General features: G+C 31.8%; 1 protein-coding gene across 7 annotated transcripts in view; it reads left to right on the top strand.

Moving 5' to 3' along the window:
• The window catches only part of LOC143057180 (basement membrane-specific heparan sulfate proteoglycan core protein-like), a 188,417-nt gene that overhangs the window by 126,867 nt on the left and 35,435 nt on the right, over positions 1-26,115 (top strand). For all 7 annotated transcript variants that reach the window (XM_076230436.1, XM_076230440.1, XM_076230437.1 and 4 more), the window contains 16 exons: positions 2,122-2,296; positions 2,483-2,755; positions 3,137-3,286; positions 5,764-5,904; positions 6,298-6,443; positions 6,789-6,906; positions 7,466-7,589; positions 8,268-8,422; positions 9,345-9,626; positions 15,206-15,313; positions 16,119-16,298; positions 16,709-16,972; positions 17,883-18,045; positions 18,505-18,611; positions 19,968-20,051; positions 24,610-24,789. In XM_076230436.1, coding sequence (XP_076086551.1) covers positions 2,122-2,296; positions 2,483-2,755; positions 3,137-3,286; positions 5,764-5,904; positions 6,298-6,443; positions 6,789-6,906; positions 7,466-7,589; positions 8,268-8,422; positions 9,345-9,626; positions 15,206-15,313; positions 16,119-16,298; positions 16,709-16,972; positions 17,883-18,045; positions 18,505-18,611; positions 19,968-20,051; positions 24,610-24,789 — 2,650 coding nt within the window. The remainder of the gene's footprint in view (positions 1-2,121; positions 2,297-2,482; positions 2,756-3,136; positions 3,287-5,763; positions 5,905-6,297; positions 6,444-6,788; positions 6,907-7,465; positions 7,590-8,267; positions 8,423-9,344; positions 9,627-15,205; positions 15,314-16,118; positions 16,299-16,708; positions 16,973-17,882; positions 18,046-18,504; positions 18,612-19,967; positions 20,052-24,609; positions 24,790-26,115) is intronic.

Raw genomic sequence — 26,115 nt, 5'->3', positions numbered from 1 at the left:
TTTACATGTTGTGCCATATCTCTAAAATGATTTATGATTATTGCTTAAAACTTTACACACTTCTTTTTTCTATTAATCTAAAGATCTGTGTACTTTTTGGTGATTATTCAAAATTTTATTTTTGAGTTATTGAGTATTTTGTAAAAGAGGGGAGGGTTTTTTACATGTCGTGCCGTATCTCAAAAACAAGTTATGATTATTGCTTAAAACTTTACACACTTCTTTGATATATTAATCTAAAGATCTGTATACTTTTTGGTTTTGATTCAAAATTTTATTTTGGTAATATTTAGTTTTTGTAAAAAAAAACAGGGTGGGGGGTTTCACATGTCCCGCCGTGTCTCTAAAACAATATATGGTTATTGCTTAAAACTTTCTCATAAACTATTTATGATTATTGCATAAGACTTCCACATAAGATGTCGGGCGTATCATGCGCTCATGGCGCAGCTGTTTATTTTCTAAGCCCCACACACATGATTATTTGTTCCTAGACAATGTTTGGGGTATTCCATATTTTAATCTTTTGTTGATAGCTCATTGCATAAATTAAAAGAAGATGTCCTTGGAAGCTGAGTGGTAGAAGTAGTTCATCTACTATATCACAAGCCTGTCATCACTGAAGTTGTGAGTTAGACCCCACACATGACGGGTGGGATTGACTCCAATCTTGATTGACAACATTTATGCCAGTGATTGGTGGTTGTCAAGACACTCTGGCTTATCCTTCACCAATAAAAACTTACCACCATAATATAGCTGATAGTGCTGAAAGTGAGGTTAAACATCAAGAAACAATCACTCATCAGATATAAAGATGTTTACAAAAACAAGTTTTTGAATGAATGGTGATTGAGCATGTTTTCATAATTCTGGACTATGGTATAAATTGGTGAAAGTGTTTATTGTTATTTCTTGCCTAGCTAGGTAAAAGGGATACAGCAACAATAATGTTTATTGAATTTAAGCATGATTTTAACAGTCCAGGGACATTCTTAGGCCATGATAGTATTATTCCTAGATTAATAAAGTCAATTCAAAGTAAACTGGTAAAAAAATGTAATTGATAATCATACATGCATTATAGCTAATTGGTTAAAGAGGTCATCCTTCAAAAATAGATATTATGCAAATTACATAACGTTTTCATTTTGCTTTAGTATCAATGAAATTAGGAAATTCTTTCAAATTTGACAAATTGTAGGCAAAATAGTAATGTTTTGTAAATTTTCACTAGTATAGAAACAGTTATTTTCCATGTTAAATGAAAATCTTAAAACAACTAATATGGTTGAGGTGTTAAACCTCCAACACAACAACTGAATGCTCAAAGTTGGATGTAAAAAATATTTTCGAAACCTTGACAATTGTTAGTGTATGAATTTCCTAATTTCATGTTTACTGACCTTCATTATAATCTAGAATTATTATCATGACCCTATACTAATATTTTTTAAAGTTTCTACTTAATTCATTGGTGCAATGGTTTGTAGCATTTTTAGAGTTCTTTTTGGTGAATTGTTTAAAAAAAAAATTATATAAGATTATTTATTTTAAAATGATTGTAACATTCTATCCCATTTTGCAAACATTATTTAGGAAATAAATGTAAAAAAAATCTGAAATTTCATAATTCTTTTTTGCTGAGACACTATAAGCAAAGAAAAGAAGTCATTTTATGTTAATGCAGATGTATAACTAGAGATTCATTTGGGTTGGATATTTTGCTATTGAGCAGCTGAATATTTATTTATTTTTGATGTAAAAAAGAATAATTAGATATGAACTTTGCTATTTCAACCAACATCCAGTTGGCAGGTCATCAAAGTTTACTAATGAAGCAATTAGTATATATGAAAAGTAACTTGTTATTAAAATAACATTTCATTTTATGTATCATTCTAATATGTAGCTGTTATCATTATATGTGAAATTGTCCACTTGTAAATGTTGCTTTATTAATAATATTGTTAGTTCTGTGTATAGAATATTAGACTCAGTGAATTGAGGCAATTTTTAAATGTGATCTTTTGATCCTAAAGGGGTGTGCCCTATTAGAGTCACCTAAAGCTGTGACAATTAAATTATGTTTGAACAAGATTTTTATATCTTTTTGAACAGAGCAACTACATCCTGTCATGGTCAAAAGTTGGTGGTTTGATGCCAAACAAAGCTATTGATCAGAATGGTGTGCTGGTCATTCCAAATGTCCGACCAGAAGATGGTGGTACTTATGAGTGTACTGGTTCTGACATGTTCAATATGGATACAGATAGGGCTACTCTTGTTGTCAGCGGTAAATATAAAAAAAAAAAACCCATTTTTTTATGGTTTTGGTGGTACGTTTTTAGTTTTTTGATTTACCAAATTATTTTCTTGCCAGTAAACTAGGTATCATTTGCAACACTTTTTTTTACTGAATATGAAACCAATGTCAAATACTTAAGTATTAATAATTGATGCTTTAAACTATATCTTACAGCACAACAAGTACAGCCTACTGTTAGAATTGAGCCAACATTCCAAACTGTGAACGAATTTGAGACAGCAGAGTTCAGATGTGTAACAACTGGTCGACCCGCACCAACAGTAGAATGGCGAAGAGGAACTGGTACTATGAACCCCAGTGCTGTTATATCTGGTGGTGTGTTGAGGATACCAGCTGCTCTAAGAAGTGACGAGGCCCAGTACTTCTGCAAGGCATCAAATGTAGCAGGAACCACAGAAGTTAGAACCATTCTTTATGTTAAATCTAGTAAGTACTATGATTTGCATGAACTTTAATTTGTTTCAGGGTATTCCATTATATTGGATTTGACTTTGTTTTGGACTATTCCATCAAACTTAATGTGACTTTGTTTTAGGCTCTTCCATCAAAATGGATATGACTTTGTTTAGACACTTTAAAATCTAAAAAAAAATTAACTCTGACAGTTTTTAAAGATTGAAACCTTTGACCTACTGGCTCGAAGCAAACCTTTGTGTTTGTACACTGGTAATGTAGACAATAGTATTTTCTGTTTTTTTGTATTCTATTACATGGAGAAAATCTGTATGAAAATTTATTATTTATACATAGAAACATCTGATATTGTTTTCATGCAGCAGACACTATACATATGATTTCACCTTTCAGATCCACGACCACCGACTGATATAACAGTCATTGTAAGACAAGTAGCCATCATAGCAACAATAGGAAGTACAGAACAACTTATATGTTATATTGACGATAATTCAGTCAGACCTACGTTGATCTGGTCAAGGAATGGAGGTCTTCCATCAGGTGAGTCCTTTATTTCTATAGTTATTACAAAAGAAATAGGTCATTTTTCTCTATTCTTTTATTTTTTTGCTCATTATTCTCTGTTCTTTAATTTTTAGCACTCTGTTATGATCAATTATTTTTTTTTCTATTCTGTATTTTTTGGGGGCCATTTTCCTGTAGATATACGTATGGTTCATTATTGTCAATTCTATAAACTGCATTCAGACCATCACAGTAAGCCTGCGCTATACCTTGTTTAGTAAGCCATATTCAAACTAGACCTGCCAACTTTTCATCCATGAGAGATTTTGACCGAACATTGAAATCCTCTACAGTAAATAAACTGCACAACTCAAAATAGGTATGTAAGGAAGTTAGAATGACACTTAATACATATACTCATTCAAAACAATAGTATAAAAATAAGAATCAACACACCCTAAATAAAAAAAAATTTAAATAGCGACTTAAAGGAATCTGAGGGAGAAAAAAAAATTAAAATATTGGAAACCCTCTTCCCACTATTTTAATCCCTCACAGGTAAAATTTAGAATAGCCTTCCAACATGTCATAATCATTAGCTCACCTGGCCCGAAGGGCCAAGTGAGCTTTTCCCATCACTTGGCGTCCGGCGTCCGGCGTCGTTAACTTTTACAAAAATCTTCTCCTCTGAAACTACTGGGCCAAATTAATCCAAACTTGGCCACAATCATCATTGGGGTATCTAGTTTTAAAAATGTGTGGCGTGACCCGGCCAACCAACCAAGATGGCCGCCATGGCTAAAAATAGAACATAGGGGTAAAATGCAGTTTTTGGCTTATAACTCAAAAACCAAAGCATTTAGAGCAAATCTGACATGGGGGTAAAATTGTTTATCAGGTCAAGATCTATCTGCCCTCAAATTTTCAGATGAATCCGACAACCTGTTATTGGGTTGCTGCCCCTGAATTGGTAATTTTAGGTAATTTTTGCTGTTTTTGGCTATTATCTTGAATATTATTATAGATAGAGATAAACTGTAAACAGCAATAATGTTCAGCAAAGTAAGATTTACAAATAAGTCAACATGACGGAAATGGTCAGTTGACCCCTTTAGGAGTTATTGACCTTTATAGTCAATTTTTAACCATTTTTCCTAAATCTTAGTAATCTTTTACAAAAATCTTCTCCTCTGAAACTACTGGGCCAAATTAATCCAAACTTGGCCACAATCATCTTTGGGATATCTAGTTTAAAAAATGTGTGGCGTGTCCCTGCCAACCAACCAAGATGGCCGCCATGGCTAAAAATAGAACATAGGGGTAAAATGCAGTTTTTGGCTTATAACTCAAAAACCAAAGCATTTAGAGCAAATCTGACAGCGGTAAGAGTGTTTATCAGGTCTAGTTCTATCTGTCCTGAAATTTTCAGATGAATCGGACAACCTGTTGTTAGGTTGCTGCCCCTGAATTGGTAATTTTAAGGAAATTTTGCTGTTTTTGGTTATTATCTTGAATATTATTATAGATAGAGATAAACTGTAAACAGCAATAATGTTCAGCAAAGTAAGATTTACAAATAAGTCAGCATGACCAAAATGGTCAGTTGGCCCCTGAAGGAGTTATTGCCCTTTATAGTCAATTTTTAACCATTTTTTCGTAAATCTTAGTAATCTTTTACAAAAATCTTCTTCTCTGAAACTACTGGACCAAATTAAACTAAACTTGGCCACAGTCATCATTGGGGTAACTTGTTTAAAAAATGTGTGGCGTGACCTAGCCAATCAACCAAAATGACTGCCAAGGCTTATAATAGAACATAGGGGTAAAATGCAGTTTTTGGCTTATAACTCTAAAACCGAAGCATTAAGATAAAAATCTGACAGGGTTTAATTGTTTATCAGGTGAAGATCTATCTGCCCTGATGTTTTCACATGGATCAGATAACCCGTTGTTAGGTTACTGTCCTGAATTGGTAATTTTAAGGAAATTTTGCCGTTTTTTGTTATTATCTTGAATATTATTATAGATAGAGATAAACTGTATATAGCAATAATGTTCAGCAAAATAAGATCTACAAATAAGTTTACATGACCAAAATAGTCAATTGACCCCTTAAGGAGTAATTGCCCTTTATAGTTAATTTTTAACATTTTTCATAAATTTTTGTTAATTTTTAGAAAATATTTTCCACTGTAATTACTGGGCCAAGTTCATTATAGATAGAGATAATTGTAGCAACAAGAATGTTCAGTAAAGTAAGATCTACAAACACATCGATCACTATCACCAAAACACAATTATGTCATGAATTTATCCGTGTCCATTGTTTAATATGCACAAGACCAAGGTGAGCTACACAGGCTCTTTAGAGCCTTTAGTTAACATTAGGTATTCTATGCTAAGCTATAGGTTAACTGTAAACTATTTGTGTACTGCATCCATTTATAAAAAAATGTATATTTATATTTTTTATTTTTGTTTTTGTTTTTATTTTTTATCTTTTTCATTTGCAGGCTCTGCACAAGAGAATGGTGTTTTGACCTTGAACAACATTCAGCCATCTTTTGCTGGTTCCTATGTATGTACAGGTATAACACCAAATGGAGACAGGGGAACAGGCACAACTACTCTGACTGTACGACCTGAAATAGAAAGTAAGTAAAATAGATATACCACCATGAACATCTACTGAATTGCATTTTTGTACCTTTTGTAAATTTGATATTGTATAACAATAAAACAAAACAAAAAAGCATGTTGTTTGCATACATATAAAATATACCTGCTTGACCATCTTGGGTACCAAACAAACAACAACAAAGAAACATGTTTGTTATGCCCGACCTAGGGTCATTATGTGTTCGGTCTGTGTGTCTTTTCATTTGTTTGTCTGTTACAATCATCAGAGACAAATAGCAATTTGTTATTCAATCTTAACTCGTAAGAATGCATTATGCAATAATGATGACTTCTGGCATAAAACAGATCTCTCTGATATCCATGTTCTTTGAGTTTAAAGTTCAAGTGCATTTTTCTATTTTGTATAGCCACAGTACCAACTGCTACAGTGACACCAGATAGAACAACTATTGCCCAGGGAACTACTGGTACCATAAGATGTAGTGTAACTGGCACCCCACAACCTAAGATCACATGGTCTAAATCTAGAGGAGAATTGACATCCAGACATCAGGTAAACTGAGTTTTCAAGAAAAGAAAATTGAAAAAATTTGGGTCATTTTGACATTTAAAATTTCCACTTTGAAAAGGGAATGATTATTTCAAGGAATATTTTACCTTGCCTATATTTAGAAAAAAGCCAGCATTAGATATTTGAAATTATTTTAGCCTGAACTATTGTTCAACATTTTTTTAACAAGCGATAAAAACTAGTTTAGCTAGATTCACAAAATTTTCACTGCACTAATAGGCATCACACTACAAAATCTATTTAATGTCATCATAACAAATTGATTAAGTCAAGTGACATTTCAATTTAATGCTTTGAATTATCATAATATTATGTCTGTTTTTCTAGGTCGTAGGAGAAATGTTGAGAATCACTAACGCCCAAGTAGAGGACCGCGGTGTATACATCTGCCGTGCTGAGAATACTGCAGGGTTAGGACAAGGCTGGGCCATTGTAGAAGTTGAAAGTGAGTACAGTTGTACTAGTTAAAATAGTTGGAACTTTGGAAGTGAGTAAATAATATGATACTGTGGAATCAATATTATTCGTTAGATACCAATTTGTGGTGGTTTCGTGGGTACAGGTAAATAATGAATTCAAATATTCAACGAAATGCAATTTTTCTATAGGCTTTGAGAACAGAGATAGTCAAAATCATGAAGTCAAATATCCACAAAAATGCAAAGTTTTAATTAATTCACAAAAATTGATACCCTTGAAAATAAATGAATTCACAGTATGGGGTTTTGAAAATCTCAGAAATAAAGAAAAAAACAAAATGAAATCATAAGTTTGCCAGGATTTTCAACCAAAACAAATACTCATATTATGATGAAAATTGTTGAAATAAATAGAAACATGGCTCATGAATATTCTTTTTATTTCAGTTAGCTTCAGCTTTTAAATATTATGCTGTATGTTATAAATATCCAAACTAAAAATGATGAACAGAATTTATGTATGAAGATTTGATGTTTTTATAATAATTGATTGATATCTAATACAAATGTTTTATCTTGTTTCAGGAAGAGCTAAGCCTAAGTTGGACATCTATCCAGCAATATCTCAGACAATAAAGACTGGAGAAAGTGCATTGTTCCAGTGTCGTGTAATGGGTGGAGATCCTCCTCCCACTGTAACATGGTCAAGGTAAGCTTTAATAATTCTCAATTTTATTTTAAGAAATATTCAAATTTATAATTCCCTCAAAGAGGTTAAACTGTGTGTAATTATGAATGATGTGTATAAACCAGAGAGCATGATTCTGTTGCAAAATCACCTGTATCCTTGGGAACTCTAATCTCTGTGTTACAAGGCAGCAATTTAAGTGACTGAGCTAAAGTATGATTGCCAATAGGACAACTATCAAGCAAATGTCTAAACCAAAGGCCTAATTTATAACAAAACATTTTGTAAACAACAGAAATGAACCAATGACAATCACTGAACTTCAGGATCCTGACTTGGGCTAGGCACATATAGAATGTGAAGAGGTTACTAATATTATTATAACTTTGAGTTTTGGAATTTTATGCTTATAAGCTAGAAAAACAAAAAAGTCATTGCATGCATGAACTAGTTGCAAATTGAATGCCTGCTCTGCACCTGAGGTTTTGCACACCACAATTAGACTAGACAAAAGTCCTTTTTTTTTTTTAAATTTCAGCACTTTTTTGCTTTAAGTTTATAGATATAGATTTGATAATTGGTATACAGTTTTACTATGACACGTTACAGATCAATTTCTAATTTTTTTCCAGCATGATGATTTTTTGCAGAGTTAGGTCCTTGGACTTAAAAAAAGTAATTTTAATATTTTTTCTCCAGAGCTGGAGGAGAACCAATGTTGTCCACCATAGATACAATGGAGAATGGAGTCATCATGTTTAAGGGTGTGACAGGGGAGGAAGCAGGCGGCTACATTTGTACGGCCACAAATGAAATGGGATCTGTGACAGCTACAGCCACACTTATCATTCAGGGTAAGGTGTAAGATGAACTACATTACAGCTCAGGTGGAATTTACTTTGTCCACCCAACCACAGTTGGAGAAGGCACTGAGAGGGCAAAATTTCTAGCTTGTCCACTCTGCCCACCAATAGCAGTTAGCATGCAATTTCTTTTGTTTAATCAAAAGACTTGCAAGTGCAATCAATTGAAAAAAGCAGAAAAGCATTTTTAATTAATATTTTTTACAAATAAGATTATATAGCTAGAGTGGGCATATTTAGGCTGTGCACTGTAGGCAGATGGAAAAAGCAAAATTCACAAGGGCTGGTGTGTACATCTTAAAATAGAATTGGATTTTCAGTTTAAAATCACCTCAGAAATGGTACTGGAATCATTTTCAATGTGGAATAAATTGAGTTGAACTATTCCTATGGCGTTTTCTGGCAACTGATGGTTTTTGTTTTGTTTAAAGATCACATAGGCAGCAATATTGGAAACTTTCTCAATGTGGAACAATTAGAGCTGAACTAAGATGTTTTCTTGCAACTGATGTTTTTTCATCTAAAATGATACTGGATAAATTTGAAAATTCGCAAATGTAAGAATATATTGAAGTTAAGTTTGGACACTTTTGATTGACAATGCCATATTAAAGAATGAAAAGCAACGTTACGAAAGACAAACAATAGTACTCAACACACAAGATTGAACAACACAAGCATCATAAACCAAAGTCAGCTAGAGGGTGATATCAGGTGCTCTGGAAGGTAAACAGATCCTGAAATGGTAATAGGAATTAGGAAAGGTAGCAAATATTATTCTGTAAATAAAAATAAAAATTTATAGTATTTTGTGAGGTATAAAAAAGTTTTGTACTGAAAGCATTTATATTTTCTCCTGAATAACCCTTTCTGAATACCAATCTTAGTGGAATATTTATTTTTTTAATTTTAGGTCCACCTAGAATTGTAATCTCTCCTAGTAAGAAAGTCTTTGCTGTAATCGGCCAGAGAGTATCTTTAGAATGTACAGGTGAAGGTGATCCTATTCCAACAGTACAGTGGAAATATGAAAGAGCCCCAGACAGAGGTGATGTACCAACACCAGTAGAGGGCGCCCTCAGTCAAGGATCGGCAACGCTTACTCTCAATGCTGTTTCTAGGAGTGATTCAGGAAATTACTATTGTACAGCTAATAATGTTGCAGGGTCTGTCACTGAAACTGTTCAACTTGAAGGTAAGAGAAAAATACTTTTCTCTAATTCTTAGCCTGACCCTTTGAATACTTTTATTTAATTCTTAGCCTGACCCTTTGAATACTTTTCTCTAATTCTTAGCCTGACCCTTTGAATACTTTTATTTAATCAAAGTGTGGTGTGGTTGATCTATGACAGAGTTAAAATGACTTTCAGATGTGTTTAGGTTTTTAAAGGGAAACTTCGCAAAAAAATCAAAAATTGATATTATGTCCATTCTGTATAAAAATGCTCAAATTTATAGATATTAAAGTTTTATTCCGCTAAATAAGAGATCACCATCGATTTTAAATTTTGAGTATCAGTTCTCTACTCTCCGCCATCTTGTCACCTTCTCCGATGAAAAATCCCGATATGTCAATAAACCACAAAGGAACAAAACTACAGTAAACGATGTAGTCGTAATTGCGTGTCGATATCTTGTCAATCGTACGGTTGTTTTATCTGACTGACTAACTTGATACGGAAAATGGTCTTATATTTTTAAATAACCATATAGTCTGTTATTTTTAAACTGATAATATTGTAATTAGTTAAAAAGTCAAAGTTCAAATCATAAAATGATAAATAAGTGTTCCGTGGAAATTGTTTTCGAAAATCTAATTCGTTCATAATTCTTTCAAGTAATAAACTTTATTTAAATAAATTCGGATCTTCCCTTATCTGATCACCAGCATGGCTAAATGTATTACTCCCAAAGGTATTGGAAGGGGTGTAAGGTGACACGTCCAGGTATTCAATCGATTTCCTGTCCGGCGGGCTTGCAAGTTCATGCATCGTTTTACTTCTGTAGGTATTGATCAGTGTACACGACCGTTACTTATAACTTTCCATTTTGAACTATCAAGTGCATGTATGATATACATTTTTGTCTTGCGTGTCCGAAAGTGATATAATATACTAGTCATTACTGAACTCATACGCTTGTTTATAAATAACATTTCTGGTGTAAAGAATATTATTTATAAAAAAAAAATAATACAAAAAAAAATAATTGAAGAAATACAAATCTATTTACATATTTTTCCAAGGGTTATTTGGGAAAATGTAATATATACTCGTTGTCAATAGTTTAGGACAGATTGGAACATACCAGAATTATTGATCTAAAAAAATGTGCGCACTTGTCGACGATTCGTGTATACATACGCCTGGTAGAAAGTTACGGAACTATAGTCAGTAGCGCAATTTAAAATATGTATACATGTATACATTGAACATAAGAAAGAAACATACATTTTGTGTAAATTGTGGTAAAAGTTTTGTAAATAGACTAGTCCATGTATGCCAACAGTATGTAATCAACGAATTCGATAGACTATTGTATACCAAAAGAAGAAGAAGAAAAAAAAGAAACAATTTGATTTAAATACAGGTCAATTTATAACTTGCTTTGGTTCATCGAAGTTAAGAACATAGTAAACTCACAGATTTATATATCAATTAAATTGTTCTCGAATAAAGGACGAAATTCGTCATCATCACAATTGTTCCAACATTCATGTAAAATATATGCAACTGGACGTACACTAATAATCCCCAAGGAATGTGAATATTTTCTAGGAAAACTATTGAGTATCAATTTCGGGATTTATTTTCTTTCTTGATATTCAATGACAGCAATTTAAAGAATAAACTGCTTGTCGGATATTTGTCCGCTTTAGGGGTATTCTTGCAAGTTGAACAGACTTATAATAACATTCAAAAATAGGGAAAGATAACATTAAATTCGTTGTCTTTTAATTTTAAACATCGTTGATCAAATAGTTATTTAAGTATATATATACGTTGGGAGACGACGATTATTATAGTTGTCTCAGATTTTAATAAGGACGTTCCCCATTATGAATAAATTTGGTTGACGTTTATCACACTTGAAAAGAATATCTATTCGTAATTTTTCGATTCCATTACAAAAATATTTTTTTCTTTATTCGTACATATTATATTCCGCTTCGGTAGAGTTATCTTCAGATAGTTTCATATATTAATTAATACATGGCTTTCAAAAGTCTAAATGTAAGTGTTCTCGTACATTTTTTCGCCTAATAAAGACAAATAAAAATGATTTAGTAAAGCTATTTCTAATTTCTAAGTCCCCCTTTTTTATGAGACATAAATCAAGGACAAGACTTGTATATCATTTCATTCTGACATATGAATTAAGTTTCCCGTCTTTAACCGAAAATTGTGTATTTCTTAGTAAATTAACTTATTTGAATTCAAATAAATAATAGCACCAAATATAATTAAATAATTCCACGGCGACCAATTTTTATTTGTCACCAACTTGAATATGTATTTTTAATGTGTGTATTAAAATTAATGCTACCATTGATCCGAATAGACAGTCACACCTGGCAAGGTGTGCCCTAGAGGCGTGGTTAAATACCGAAGTGCAAATAACAATTTACCTTTCAACAAGCCATCTACGAGTATTGCCACAGAACCGTGAATACACACATCGTATAAACCTAGCCATAGCAGAGATAGTAAAAGGTCAATAATAGTACACCAACATATTGTCTTTACAGATTATTGTACTTTAATTTGTTCACCTTATCAGTCCGAAAATGCATTTATTAAAAATAAATTTATAACTTTTTGTGTTGTCTACAAAAATAATTCGAATATATACGTTTAACATAGATAATTTATCTCACGAATGAGTACAATTGAACGTCTGTGCGTTTTATCTTCTTATTATCGGATGGTTATTAGATAAAGCATAAGTCATCGGCGCGCTTACGATTACGTTAAAATATGATTAAAAACCAAGACTTTTAATGATTGTATTTTAAATCCCGGCATGCAAAAATCAGGAGAAAACGTCACGACCTACAGGAAGTAGTTGATATTTTTTCATTAATTATTGAATTTCTCCTTTATTACTGCACATATAGCGATAAAACTTTGTGAATATACATGTATATATTATGTCATAATGAACATATTTAAACCATAAGTAAAAAATCGTGAATTTTCCCTTTAATGCTAATGTTTGAGACTCAAAGAATTTATCATAATTATGTATTATATTATATATTCTACTTGGAGAATAAGTAGAATATATATCTAATTGATAATGGACATTTTATAATCAAAGTGACAATAATGCCTCTGGGCTTAATCCTTTATCCTTCTTAAATTAGAGACATTGCTAAAAGAGTTGTATAAATTATTTATCTTTCTTTATCTGGATAATAACTTGTTTATATTTGTCAACACATTAAGTGATAATTGATCTTAGCTTATTGTTTAATTCTCATATATATATATTGTACTATTTTGTGAAAAAGATAAGTTTGGAAGTCACAGTGTTGGTGACAAGTTCCAGTCTTGGAAATAAATTATATACTACGTGGAATTCATCTTCTGTGTATTACTGCTAGTTTATGGTGCTTGGTTATTTAGGTTTAACATTTAGTTGTGACCAAATCCTCATATCAGTCTCCTAGTTTTAGACTGTGGATTTCTTGGTCACACATCTCAGTTTTTCATTGGTCAAATTTAAATTACTGTAAATTCAGAAATTATTGCAAGGCTTTTATTAATGTGAATAATGCAACTGGGTTGAATATCACAATAATAAGAACTGGCATTCAGATAACTGAAACATAGACAATTATGCAGATTTTTTGCAAAATTCCCCAAAATAGCAATAATTACCTCACATTTTTGTCGAGCCTGCAACTTTTGTTGCAGAAAGCTCGACATAGGGATAGTGATCCGGCGGTGGCGGCGGCGGTGTTAGCTAACTTCTTAAAAGCTTTATATTTTAGAAGGTGGAAGACCTGGATGCTTCATACTTTGTATATAGATGCCTCATGTTACGAAGTTTCCGTCAGTCACATGTCCAATGTCCTTGACCTCATTTTCATGGTTCAGTGACCACTTGAAAAAAAAGTTCAGATTTTTTGTAATGTTGAATTCTCTCTTATTATAAGTAATAGGATAACTATATTTGATATGTGCGTACCTTGAAAGGTCCTCATGTCTGTCAGACAGTTTTCACTTGACCTCGACCTCATTTCATGGATCAGTGAACAAGGTTAAGTTTTGGTGGTCAAGTCCATATCTCAGATACTACAAGCAATAGGGCTAGTATATTCGGTGTATGGAAGGACTGTAAGGTGTACATGTCCAACTGGCAGGTGTCATCTGACCTTGACCTCATTTTTATGGTTCAGTGGTTATAGTTAAATTTTTGTGTTTTGGTCTGTTTTTCTCATACTATATGCAATAGGTCTACTATATTTGTTGTATTGAATGATTGTAAGGTGTACCTATCTAGCGGGCAGATGTCATCTGACCTTGACCTCATTTCCATGGTTCAGTGGTCAAAGTTAAGTTTTTGAGTTTTGGTCTTTTTATCTTATACTATATGCCATAGGTCATCTATATTTGGTGTATGGAAATATTTTATGATCTTTAGGTCAGTCGCGCAAGTTTTATTTGACCGTGACCTCATTTTCACGGTTCATTGCACAGTGTTAAGTTTTTGTGTTTTGGTCTATTTTTCTTAAACTATAAGTAATAAGTCAACTATATATGTTGTATAGAAGCATTGTTAGCTGTACATGTCTGCCTGGCATGGTTCATCTGACCTTGACCTCATTTTCAAGGTTCCTTGGTCTTTGTTTAGTTATCTTGGTTAATGTTAAGTTTATGTGACAGTTGTATTAAAGCTTAGCTTTATACTTAGGACTATCAACATAATATCAATGATTAGTATAGAAGGCGAGACATTTCAGCGTGTGCACTCTTGTTGTCTATTCTTGAAAGATTGCAATGATAGATGCATGCAATAATTTCTGAATTAACAGTATGACGTTATGAAATAAGACAACCATCCCTGATGATACAGCATAGAAACTAATCATCTTCTAGTAGATTATTGAAAGCTTGTCTGGATATCATTCGAAAATCATTTGAGAATAAGATTCTAGCACCAATACAATTCAATACAATATTTTTCAACTCTGGACAGTTGAATTTTAAATATTTAAGCCTCTAATTTATCTGTTCTGAGTGGCTACTCATGTATTGAGGGGATAGACTTTTTTTTTATCCCTTCAAGAAAATTTGGCATAACCATATTGGTTTTGATCATTTGACAAACTATTATTATGGATTTTGATAGAGCATAGGTATGGTAGATTTTTTTTTCTTACCTTAAAGTTCTTTTTTAGGTGAACATGTATAATGTTTAAAAAATGTGAGAATTTTAGCAGTCAGCAGCTTGAAAACAGACATGGATACTTAAATCATATTTAGGAAAATAGTTTGATAAAAATGTACAATTTTATAGAGAATAATCAAAGTTAAAATATAAAAAAAATCAGATGTCATTTGAATGCCAGTGAGAAAACAATCCAACAGAAACAAATTACATAAATGAAAGCAGAATAGGTCACCATAAAGGCCTTCAACAATGAGAAAAACCCATACCATATAGTTGGCTAATAAGGCCCTGAAATGACAAAATATGAAGAAATTCAGAAAATAAATATCTGATCATTTTTTGGTTTGTATTACCATATTCTGTATTTTATTGTAGTTCAGGAAAGTGGCCAGCCATCAAGAGAGACTGGTGTGACAATCAGAGGACCAGGACAGCGTACAGTTAGAGAAGGAGAAACTGTAACAATAGAATGTGATACTACAGGTAAAAACTGCTTATTTAGATTATATGTATCTGTTCCAGACCATATGAGTATTTGGACCATACGGGTATATACTCATATGGTCGGGGTAATTAACACTCTGTAACAGTTTACTTATAATACTTCTAAACTCTTCATATGGTATGACCGTTCATTAAAAAGATGCTACCATATAGGTAATTTTATTATTATTATTATAATAAAAATATTAGCTAAATAAAAATTAGAAGTTTCACATATAGTTAATTTACTTACTTGTCAAAACTATAATAAACACATTTTATACCGATGGTCGTTACCGATTTGTTATTACGAGTGAATGGCAATATGTCGACTTAAAAAAATAAATTCCAAAAATTTCTTAATGAACTGTTACACGAGAAGTAACATATAAGTAGACATAAATTAAACCAGTGACAGTCTATTCATAAGTTTTTATATTTCCAGCAGTTCTGTCCGCTTTTTCTCTAGGTTTGAATAAGGTTTTACTCTAACATTTGAATTTTTAACAATAATTGGGAAGTTTATTTCTAATTTATATTTCTAAGAATTGTCTGCCCTTTTGCCCTGTTCTTTTTTTTTCTTCATTTAGTGTAGGTGGTGGGGGTCATTACATAATGAATACGATTTTTCCTCTTCTGTATGATTGTGAATTGAGTAAAAGTTCTCATAATCAATAACTGCAGTCTATAGAAATATCCACAAAAACAACACAATAGTCAAAAATAAATTTTGATAAATAATTTTTTTGTATATTTACCTCAACTTTTTTATCCCTTGATCATAATTTCTAATAATTTTCCATAGGAATACGAAATGCTGTGGTCCGTTGGAGGAAACGGGATGGATTGATGCCACCTAATCATTCAGTCCGTGGAGGAACATTAACCATACCTAATTTCAGATCAGTATACAGTGGGGAATACATCTGTTCTGCATCATCTCCTGTTAAAAATTATGAGACATCAGTTTTTATCATTGTTACAGGTAAGTACTGTGGAATTCAGAGCTGTTTTCGTGGAAAAAAAAATTCTGTTGAAACTTTTTTTCATGGTTTTTTTTTTTTTACAAATTTTACATTTTTATAGAAAACTTGTATTTTCAATGCAAGAAAAAAAAATTCATGATTGATTTGTCATAATATGAGTATATCTTATTAGAAATAGCTAATTCATGTTTACTACTCAAATTGTTTAATATTTCACCATGTCTATTTTCCTCAAACTTGCTCTCCAGCCATGTTAAGTTAGGGTAGGGTTACTATTCAGCAAAATGTTATTCCACTTTTCATTTTTGTTTTCAGTTATGGCAAGTCTGACAATTTCACCTGTCAGAAATGAAGCAAGGGCAGGTTAACAAATAATGTAAATGTAATTTGCTTTCTAATTTGTTTTCAGTTACACCAAGTCTGACCATCTCTCCAGCCAGAGTGGAAGCTAGGGCAGGAGGTACTGTTCAGCTAAGATGTCGGCCCCAGGGATCCGGACCATTTAACATTGAATGGTTGAAGGTTGATGGTGTCCTTAATCCTTCAGCTACACAGACTAGAGATGGTCTTCTAGAAATAAGACAAGTGACTGCAGCAGACACAGGCCGATACCGTTGCTTAGCAACAGGAAGCAGTGGATCTTCTGATGGTTTTGCTATAGTATCTGTAATAGGTAAGAAACATCCAATAGAATTATATTCATTGAAGGATTTAGGGATTCTGAGCTTTGGGCTTGGCAGTTTGTTAAGATAAAATATTCTGGTCCCTTAAAATTTGAAAATGAATATTAGGACAAGACTAATAAGTAAAAAAAAATCTAAATCCTTGCTATCAAATTATCAACATATTAAAATTAAATATTCTTTCTTGTCTTCTGGCAACAACATTTTAAAAGCAATAAAACTGTTAATTCAGTCTTTTTAAAAAGTTTCTGTAACTGTATCAACTTGTATGTTTGCAGATACTTTTTTCACTTTTGGTATTTTTCATCCAAATTCACAGAAATTAATGTTTGTGGTTTTCTAATTTTTCTTCATGTGTTTAAACAAGGGAATACCGGTACTTATATTCAGGATGACTTATATTAACATTATTATACTACTCACGAAAAATAAATTGCTGGTGAAATAATAAGTTGGTTTACAGTAGTTCAGATATGATTTTTTCCCTTAAATAAGTGTAAATAAAAAAACTTTCATTTGATTATATGATACATATATAGATTCTTACATTGGTAGCAGTGGATTATCGGATTTATCCAATCGAGATAGTTTAATTTTTGTTGATCAAATTTTTAATTTTAACTATCGTCTGAGATCATTGTCAGCCACCTGTTGATTAAATTTGTTTATTTAATACATCCAGAAAGGGTTAAAATATCAAAGAACTTGAGAAATATATCTACATGCAGCTTTTCATAAAATTGCAATAATTTATTTCCTATTTTTGTTATTTTTTAAAAATCGCAATCATAAATGCTCGTGACAATTTCTGAATTTAACTTACTCAGTCCAACTGCTTTAAATACTTCAAAAATGTAAATGTGTGTGTTTATAGGACAAAACTTTTTCTTTATATTCAAGTGCCGCCAACAATTACCCTTTCACAACGTGAAGCCAGGCCATACTTGGGTCAGTTGATGGAATTGAGATGTCAGGCTTCAGGAAACCCACCACCTAGTATAACATGGGAGAAAGAAAATGGAGTCCTTCCACGGGATCATACTGTCAATAATGGTGTTCTGCAGTAAGTATTACGTATCTCAAAGAGGTTACAGATCATCAAAGGACCTTAAAATAGTCAAATCCATCTACTGTCAACTTTACCTGAGGGAGTTGAAACCTTAGTATCTTTATAATTTCAAAATCTATAGACTGACAATTTTAGAAATTTTTGTTGTAAATCATGTCAGTAACAAAGTACTGACTAATGAGCTAATGATACCCTCAGTGGCTAATATTCGACCAAAAGAGGTACAATGTATCAATCCAGTACTGTAAATGAGCTAATGATACCCTCAGTGGTTAATAGTCGACCAGCAGAGGTACAATGTATCCATCCAGTACTGTAAAGTTAAAAATTACCACAAAAAAAAAACATGTTTATTGATTCATTACTGATTACTTATATAGTTTGATTGATAAAAAAAGGTAGAATTAAAAAGAGTACTTTTGAGATTTATTGATTATGATTATTTTTTATTAGAATTTTCAATGTGAGACAAGAAGACAGTGGACGATACATTTGTCAAGCTGCCAGTCAGGCAGGAGTAGACAGAGAATATGTTACCCTTACTGTACAAGGACGTAATAGTAAGTGATTTTATTCAATAAATATAAATATATGTATCTGAAGAACTCAAGTCGAACATTAAAATGATTTGACGCATACAGGGGGACGTAGAGAGTTTAAATCCCTTTTTGTTTTGAAAAAATATAATTTTTGACATTGATTTGTCCAAAAGTTTTTCTTTTTCCAATGCTCTGAAATTTTTTACCATTTTGTATGATAACACTCCTCTTTCCTCTGACCCTTAATCGGATTCTTAAATGTTTCTGTCTATTTGTTGACAATGTTAACACCTTAAAAGACTGATAAAGTTTTAAGCCATACTTTCTGTTTAATTGTATTTCAAATGGTTTTGTTCTTTATAATAAAAACCTTGCCTAAAATGTTGGTGCATTTTTCTTTCACTTCCAATCCAAGGTTTCCACTTGTGTGTTCCCCTCATGAATATGTCAGAGTAAAATCTACATAGAATGTACATGGTTTTTGACTAGAAACAATTTCAACTGACCAGTCACATTCAGCTTTTTTTGGATATGCTAATGAAATAATTTATGTATATTTTTTTGCAATGGATTTTCATATTAAGTCATCTGAGGATAATGGTCCAATCACATTCAGCTATGTGTAAAAACATGTATGCTAATGAGATAACTAAGTGGTCCAATCACATTCAGCTATATGTATATACATGTATTCTAATGAGATAACTAAATGGTCCAATCACATTCAGCTATTTGTATATAAATGTATGCTAATGAGATAACTAAATGGTCCAATCACATTCAGCTATTTGTATATACGGTACATGTATGCTAATGAGATAACTAAATGGTCCAATCACATTCAGCTATTTGTATATACATGTATGCTAATGAGATAACTAAATGGTCCAATCACATTCAGCTAGCCTATTTGTATATACATGTATGCTAATGAGATAACTAAATGGTCCAATCACATTCAGCTATTTGTATATACATGTATGCTAATGAGATAACTAAATGGTCCAATCACATTCAGCTAGCCTATTTGTATATACATGTATGCTAATGAGATAACTAAATGGTCCAATCACATTCAGCTATTTGTATAAACATGTATGCTAATGAGATAACTAAATGGTCCAATCACATTCAGCTATTTGTATATACATGTATGCTAATGAGATAACTAAATGGTCCAATCACATTCAGCTATTTGTATATACATGTATGCTAATGAGATATCTAAATGTTCTAATCACATTCAGCTATTTGTATATATACATGTATGCTAATGAGATAACTAAATGGTCCAATAAAATTCAGCTATTTGCAAAAATGCTAATGAGAATATTTATGTATATTCTTTGTAATGTTGTGAAAATTTTCTTTACACAGCTGGAACTGGTACTGGTCCAATCAGGATAGATACACAGACTGTAAACATTGGTGAAAGAGTAGAAATGGAATGTGTTGTCACAGGTAAATATTTTATGTATGAATGGCTTAAAATTTTGGATTATCTCCCCTTATCCATACACTAGGAGTTTGAGCCCACTAGTGCTTTGTGTCTGCTTGTTGGTTTTTCAGGTTTGATTTTGGAAAGTCTGAAATATTTCTCATTTTGTGGTTTATCTTCACTTGTCCATACATTAGCAGTCTTAGCCCACCAGTGCTTTGTGCCTTTCTATAGGTTTTAAGTTTGATTTTGGAATGTCTTAAAAAAATCATGGCAATGTAATTTGACTTTTATCTTGATTAACATAGATATTAACATCATTTGACTCTTGTGTAAATTTACAATGATTGCCAGTTTTCCTGCTGAAGGTTTTGGTTCTCTCTGTGCACTATGACTTCTTACTCCAATATATAAAATGCTGTAATGATATAACAAGGACTACTGAAACAACAACTATCATTCAAAGTACCATGCAAGTGATTTTCACATCGTAAAAACAAGTTTTTATTTTGCTTGTTCTTGTTTTGTTGTATTTTGGATACCCCAACTTTAAATGCTATGTTTTAAAAAACATGTATTGTATAAAGTGGAGAAAAAGTTTACATTATTTTGCATTTGTTGAAAGAAAATAAAAGTGCTTATAACAGGGATGAAAATGGTTACCACAGAGCAAAGGAGCTACATTATAATGTAATAAAGTACCATTATTAGTTGTTCTCTAAGTAATATTTTCCACATTTTAAGCAGTTCCAACTTCAATATCTTTACATATTCGGTATACTTTCTAATGTAAGGAAATTTATTTTAAAGGAGAATTAAGTAAGTATTGTTTGATAAGCTTGTCAGATATAACACTATTTTTTTCTCTGGGGCACTTCAGAGTGTTTTATCTTGAATGTCTTACTCACTCCTACCAACCAAGTGGGTAGTCTCCCTTTTACCAGTTCCACTAAGGAGAGGTAATTGGTGAAAACCCTTTTTCTTGTGAAGATATGAAGTATTTAAATATTTTAGCACAAAAGGATAAAATTGAAGTATCTTTTCAGAGATTTAATAATTTAAAACAATATGTTAATAAGATAAGATATTTTTTAATTTACTAATTGTGATAAGCATTCAATTTGCATTGGTTTTGCAATACATAAAAAATACAATCAAACAACTCAAACTATAAAGATAGGAATGACAATTCCTGGATTTTTAGTCACAAGAAATGAATTTTGACCCCCTTCACACATGGGATGTCCTAAGAGGGATAATTTTTTTTTTAAAGAAAAAGAGAGAGTCTCCCTTCTAGAATTGGTGGGTTGGCAATATGGTCCTACTTGATACACATGTCTTTTTACAGTTTACTCTTTACCTTTTTATAAGATATGGACTACAGAGAGCTAATTTCAATGAAACTGATGATTTTTTTAAAACATATATTTCTTTATCTTTGAAAGTTCCAAATTATTTTCTAGCATGAAATTTTAAATTTTGCATGGGAAGATTGTGGAAGGCATGATCTATGCATTTTTTGTTCTATACTTTTTATACGACCGCAAAATTTGAAAAATTTTTCGTCGTATATTGCTATCACGTTGGCGTCAGCGTCGTCGTCGTCGTCGTCGTCGTCCGGCGTCCGAATACTTTTAGTTTTCGCACTCTAACTTTAGTAAAAGTGAATGGAAATCTATGAAATTTTAACACAAGGTTTATGACCACAAAAGGAAGGTTGGTATTGATTTTGGGAGTTTTGGTCCCAACATTTTAGGAATTAGGGGCCAAAAAGGGCCCAAATAAGCATTTTCTTGGTTTTCGCACTATAACTTTAGTTTAAGTGAATAGAAATCTATGAAATTTTGACACAAGGTTTATGACCACAAAAGGAAGGTTGGGATTGATTTTGGGGGTTTTGGTTCCAACAGTTTAGGAATTAAGGGCCAAAAAAGGGCCCAAATAAGCATTATTTTTGGTTTTCGCACAATAACTTTAGTATAAGTAAATAGAAATCAATGAAATTTTAGCACAAGGTTTATGACCATAAAAGGAAGGTTGGGATTGATTTTTGGAGTTGAGGTCACAACAGTTTATGAATTAGGGGCCAAAAAGGGGTCCTATTAAGCATTATTTTTGGTTTTTGCACCATAACTTTAGTATAAGTAAATAGAAATCTATGAAATTTAAACACAAGGTTTATGACCATAAAAGGAAGGTTGGGTTTGATTTTGGGAGTTTTGGTCCTAACAGTTTAGGAATAAGGGGCCCAAAGGGTCCAAAATTGAACTTTGTGTGATTTCATCAAAAATTGAATAATTGGGGTTCTTTGATATGCCGAATCTAACTATGTATGTAGATTCTTAATTTTTGGTTCCGTTTTCAAATTGGTCTACATTAAGGTCCAAAGGGTCCAAAATTAAACTTAGTTTGATTTTAACAAAAATTGAATCCTTGGGGTTCTTTGATATGCTGAATTTAAAAATGTACTTAGATTTTTAATTATTGGCCTAGTTTTCAAGTTGGTCCAAATGGGGGTCCAAAATTAAACTTGTTTGATTTCTTCAAAAATTGAATAAATGGGTTCTTTGATATGCCAAATCTAACTGTGTATGTAGATTCTTAATTTTTGGTCCAGTTTTCAAATTGGTCTACATTAAGGTCCAAAGGGTCCAAATTAAACTAAGTTTGATTTTAACAAAAATTAAATTCTTGGGCTTATTTGATATGCTTTATCTAAATATGTACTTTGATTTTTGATTATGGGCCCAGTTTTCAAGTTGGTCCAAATCAGGATTCCATATCAAGTATTGTGCAATAGCAAGAAATTTTCAATTGCACAGTATTGCACAATAGCAAGAAATATCTAATTGCACAATATTGTGCAATAGCAATTAATTTTCAATTGGAGTTATCTTTCTTTGTATAGAATAGTAGTTGATAATATATGTTGGAAATTTGCCAGACATGACTATAATGTCATTTTCTATTTTTATTTGCCAATAACTTTATGTAAATAACTTCATTGGAAATTTGCCAATATAAAATGTTGCTGATGAAGCTTTTTTTCCTTATCTTATCTAAAATGTTTTAGATAATGTATGTTGGAAATTTGCCAGACATGACTATGATGTCATTTTCTATTTTTATTTGCCAATAACTTTATGTAAATAACTTCATTGGAAATTTGCCAATATAAAATGTTGCTGATGAAGTTTTTTTTATTGTTTTATACAATAAACAATGTATATTCACTTTTACTACCAACCAATCTTTACCATTCAGTGATAACAAGCACTTTATTTTACATTTTAATATTTTATGATGTATTTAAAAGAGTAGTTATTGTTGCAAACTCCATTAGAAATTTGAATTGATATCAGTTTTGGAAAAAGGGAAACGGGGATGTGAAAAAAAAGGGGGGGGGGGGGGGGTTAAATTTTTCTCATTTCAGATTTCATAAATAAAAAGAAAATTTCTTCAAACATTTTTTTGAGAGGATTAATATTCAACAGCATAGTCAATTGCTCAAAGGCAAAAAAAACTTTTAAGTTCATTAGACCACATTCATTCTGTGTCAGAAACCTATGCTGTGTCAACTATTTAATTTTAGATTTAAATAAGAAGAAATCTTTAATTGATTTGTAAAATCTTGACATTTGTTTTGTGTAAAAAAAACCATGTAATGTCAAAAATTTGATCACAATCCAAATTCAGAGCTGTATCACGCTTGAATGTTTTGTCCATACTTGCCCCAACTGTTCAGGGTTCGACCTCTGCGGTCGTATAAAGCTGCGCCCTGCGGAGCACCTGGTTTTCTTTGCAAAAACTTCACAAAAAAGGCATTTTGCCAGCTGTGGATGTATTTATTTTGTTGGATACCAATTCACTTGGATTTAGAAACATTTTGTATTATCGTTGATATTGATTTGTGCTTTTGCTAAATAGATATAAGAAGATGTGGTATGAATGCCAATGAGAAAACTCTCCATCCAAGTCGCAATTTATAAATGTAAACCATTATAGATCAATTAGTATGGTCTTCGACATGGAACCTTTGCATACAAAAAGCCTTGGCAGTACACAAGCCTATTGAAAATTTGTGCTTTGTTAACCTTTTGAATTCATAATGTTTACCTTTACCCACGAAATTTTCTGAAATTGGTATCCAACCAATAAATATCTATCCACAATTTCCTTTGAAAAGCATAAAAAAAATTCCTTTACAATTCTTTTCTGATTTTTTTTCAGCGTAGTTTTTGATTGCAATTATGGCATGTCCTTAGCTAAATTACTCTATTTGAGGAAATTGAACTGAAATAAAAAGAGACAGAAACTAGAATTTGATTTTTATAACATCCCTTCAGTAAACAGTATTTCTTCCCAGCTTTGTTATTTAATTCAGAGTTTCAAGATTTAGAGCATTAGATACCCATTTACTTTCCCTAATTTTATATCACCCTTATATTGATGTAGTTTATCCTTTGTATTAAATTTTAAAACCCTGCATCTGATCATGGAACTAGCTTTAGACCAAACTGACCTTTAAAATAATGATGTGTGTATAAAAAAATTTAATTGTAATATGAAAATAATTTGTAGGAACACCCATACCGACTGTTACATGGTCAAGAATTGGAGAACCACTGCCTGAGACTTCAACCGTGAACGATGTGTTCCTGGTTATTCCAAATGTCAGAATTGAGGATGCCGGGACTTATGTTTGTACAGCTCAGAATCTGAGAGGAACAATACAACAAAGAGTTAATTTGTTTGTCAAAGGTGAACCATTAACATTATTATACTTCATGTCAAAATACCATATTTTAATTGGCTAATAAAAGGTAGATTAAGTTTGTTTTATCCCATGTTAAATACTCAATATTACTCTTTAAGGGCACCCTTGATCAAGTGTGCACTTTACTCAATATGGATGGTTGTTATATACAAGATGTCATAGTTTATTATTTTAATTTTGAAATTTAATAACAGTAATAACAGAATAATTAGATTACACATAGCTGAGATGGTGCTAGAGCAGCTTGGCTTCGCAACAGTTGACAATGTTTTCTCAGGGAAACAAATACTCTATCCAACTCTCAGCTGTTACGTTTCCAAATCAAAGTTATGCATATATATAACTAAAATAAGTGAATTCCTTTTGATCATAGAGTGATTGTATCAAAAACTAATGCTGAGTAAGAAAAAAAATTCTCTGCATTCATTCTTATAAGAACAAAAATGTAGGTTTTTTCAAAACATCAGTGTCGTCCTGCATATAGATCACTGAACACTTATGTTTTGTTTAAATATGTACACATCTGTCATTTAAGTTATTTTCATTTCATTATGAAAACACACACTTTTATGTACTTTCTTCCTGAAATGTATTTTACCCAAGAATGTGTACATGAAGAGTAATGATATGTCTTTTTCAATATCTTAAACTGCTATTTAAAAAAATGGGGTAGACAAAACCTATGCGGGGAGATGTTAGATCCATGCCAAAAACAGAAATTTGAGAAAAAGACCAACAATTGTAAACAGTCCACAAAACACTAAATAGAAAGCTAATTGCTGAGCATTAGGATAAGAAACCCACCCAAAAATGGAGCTGATCTCAGGTACCCAAGAAGGGTAAGCAGATACTGCTCCATATGTTCACCTATTGTGTTACACATGACAAGTCCAAATTCAGTTAAAAATCTCATTTGGTAATGTCACAATCAATTTAGGTTTTTAGGTAAATAGAATGATATACACAATGAAATAATATACCTATTAAATATGTTGTAGCCCGTCCTATTATATACAGTTGCATTTGGGAATGTCACTTTCAATTTAGGATTTTTTTGTTCACCATAATCATAAATACACAATAAAATAATATACAAATGTCTTGTAGACTTTCCTAATTTATACATTCTCATTTGATGGTGTCACAATAGATTTTGGATTTTTAGGTCACCATAATTATATGAACAACTGAATAATATACCTATGAAATGTGTTGTAGCCCATGCTATTGTATACCATCTCATTTGGTAAAGTGACAGTCATTTAGGATTTAATGTAACCTTAATAATATACACAATGGAATAATATACC

Source organism: Mytilus galloprovincialis, chromosome 13, assembly GCF_965363235.1.
Source record: "Mytilus galloprovincialis chromosome 13, xbMytGall1.hap1.1, whole genome shotgun sequence".
NCBI classification, from domain to species: Eukaryota; Metazoa; Mollusca; class Bivalvia; order Mytilida; family Mytilidae; genus Mytilus; species Mytilus galloprovincialis.
The sequence above is the reverse complement of the archived record's forward strand: the minus strand, read 5'-3'. Positions and strand labels throughout refer to the sequence as shown.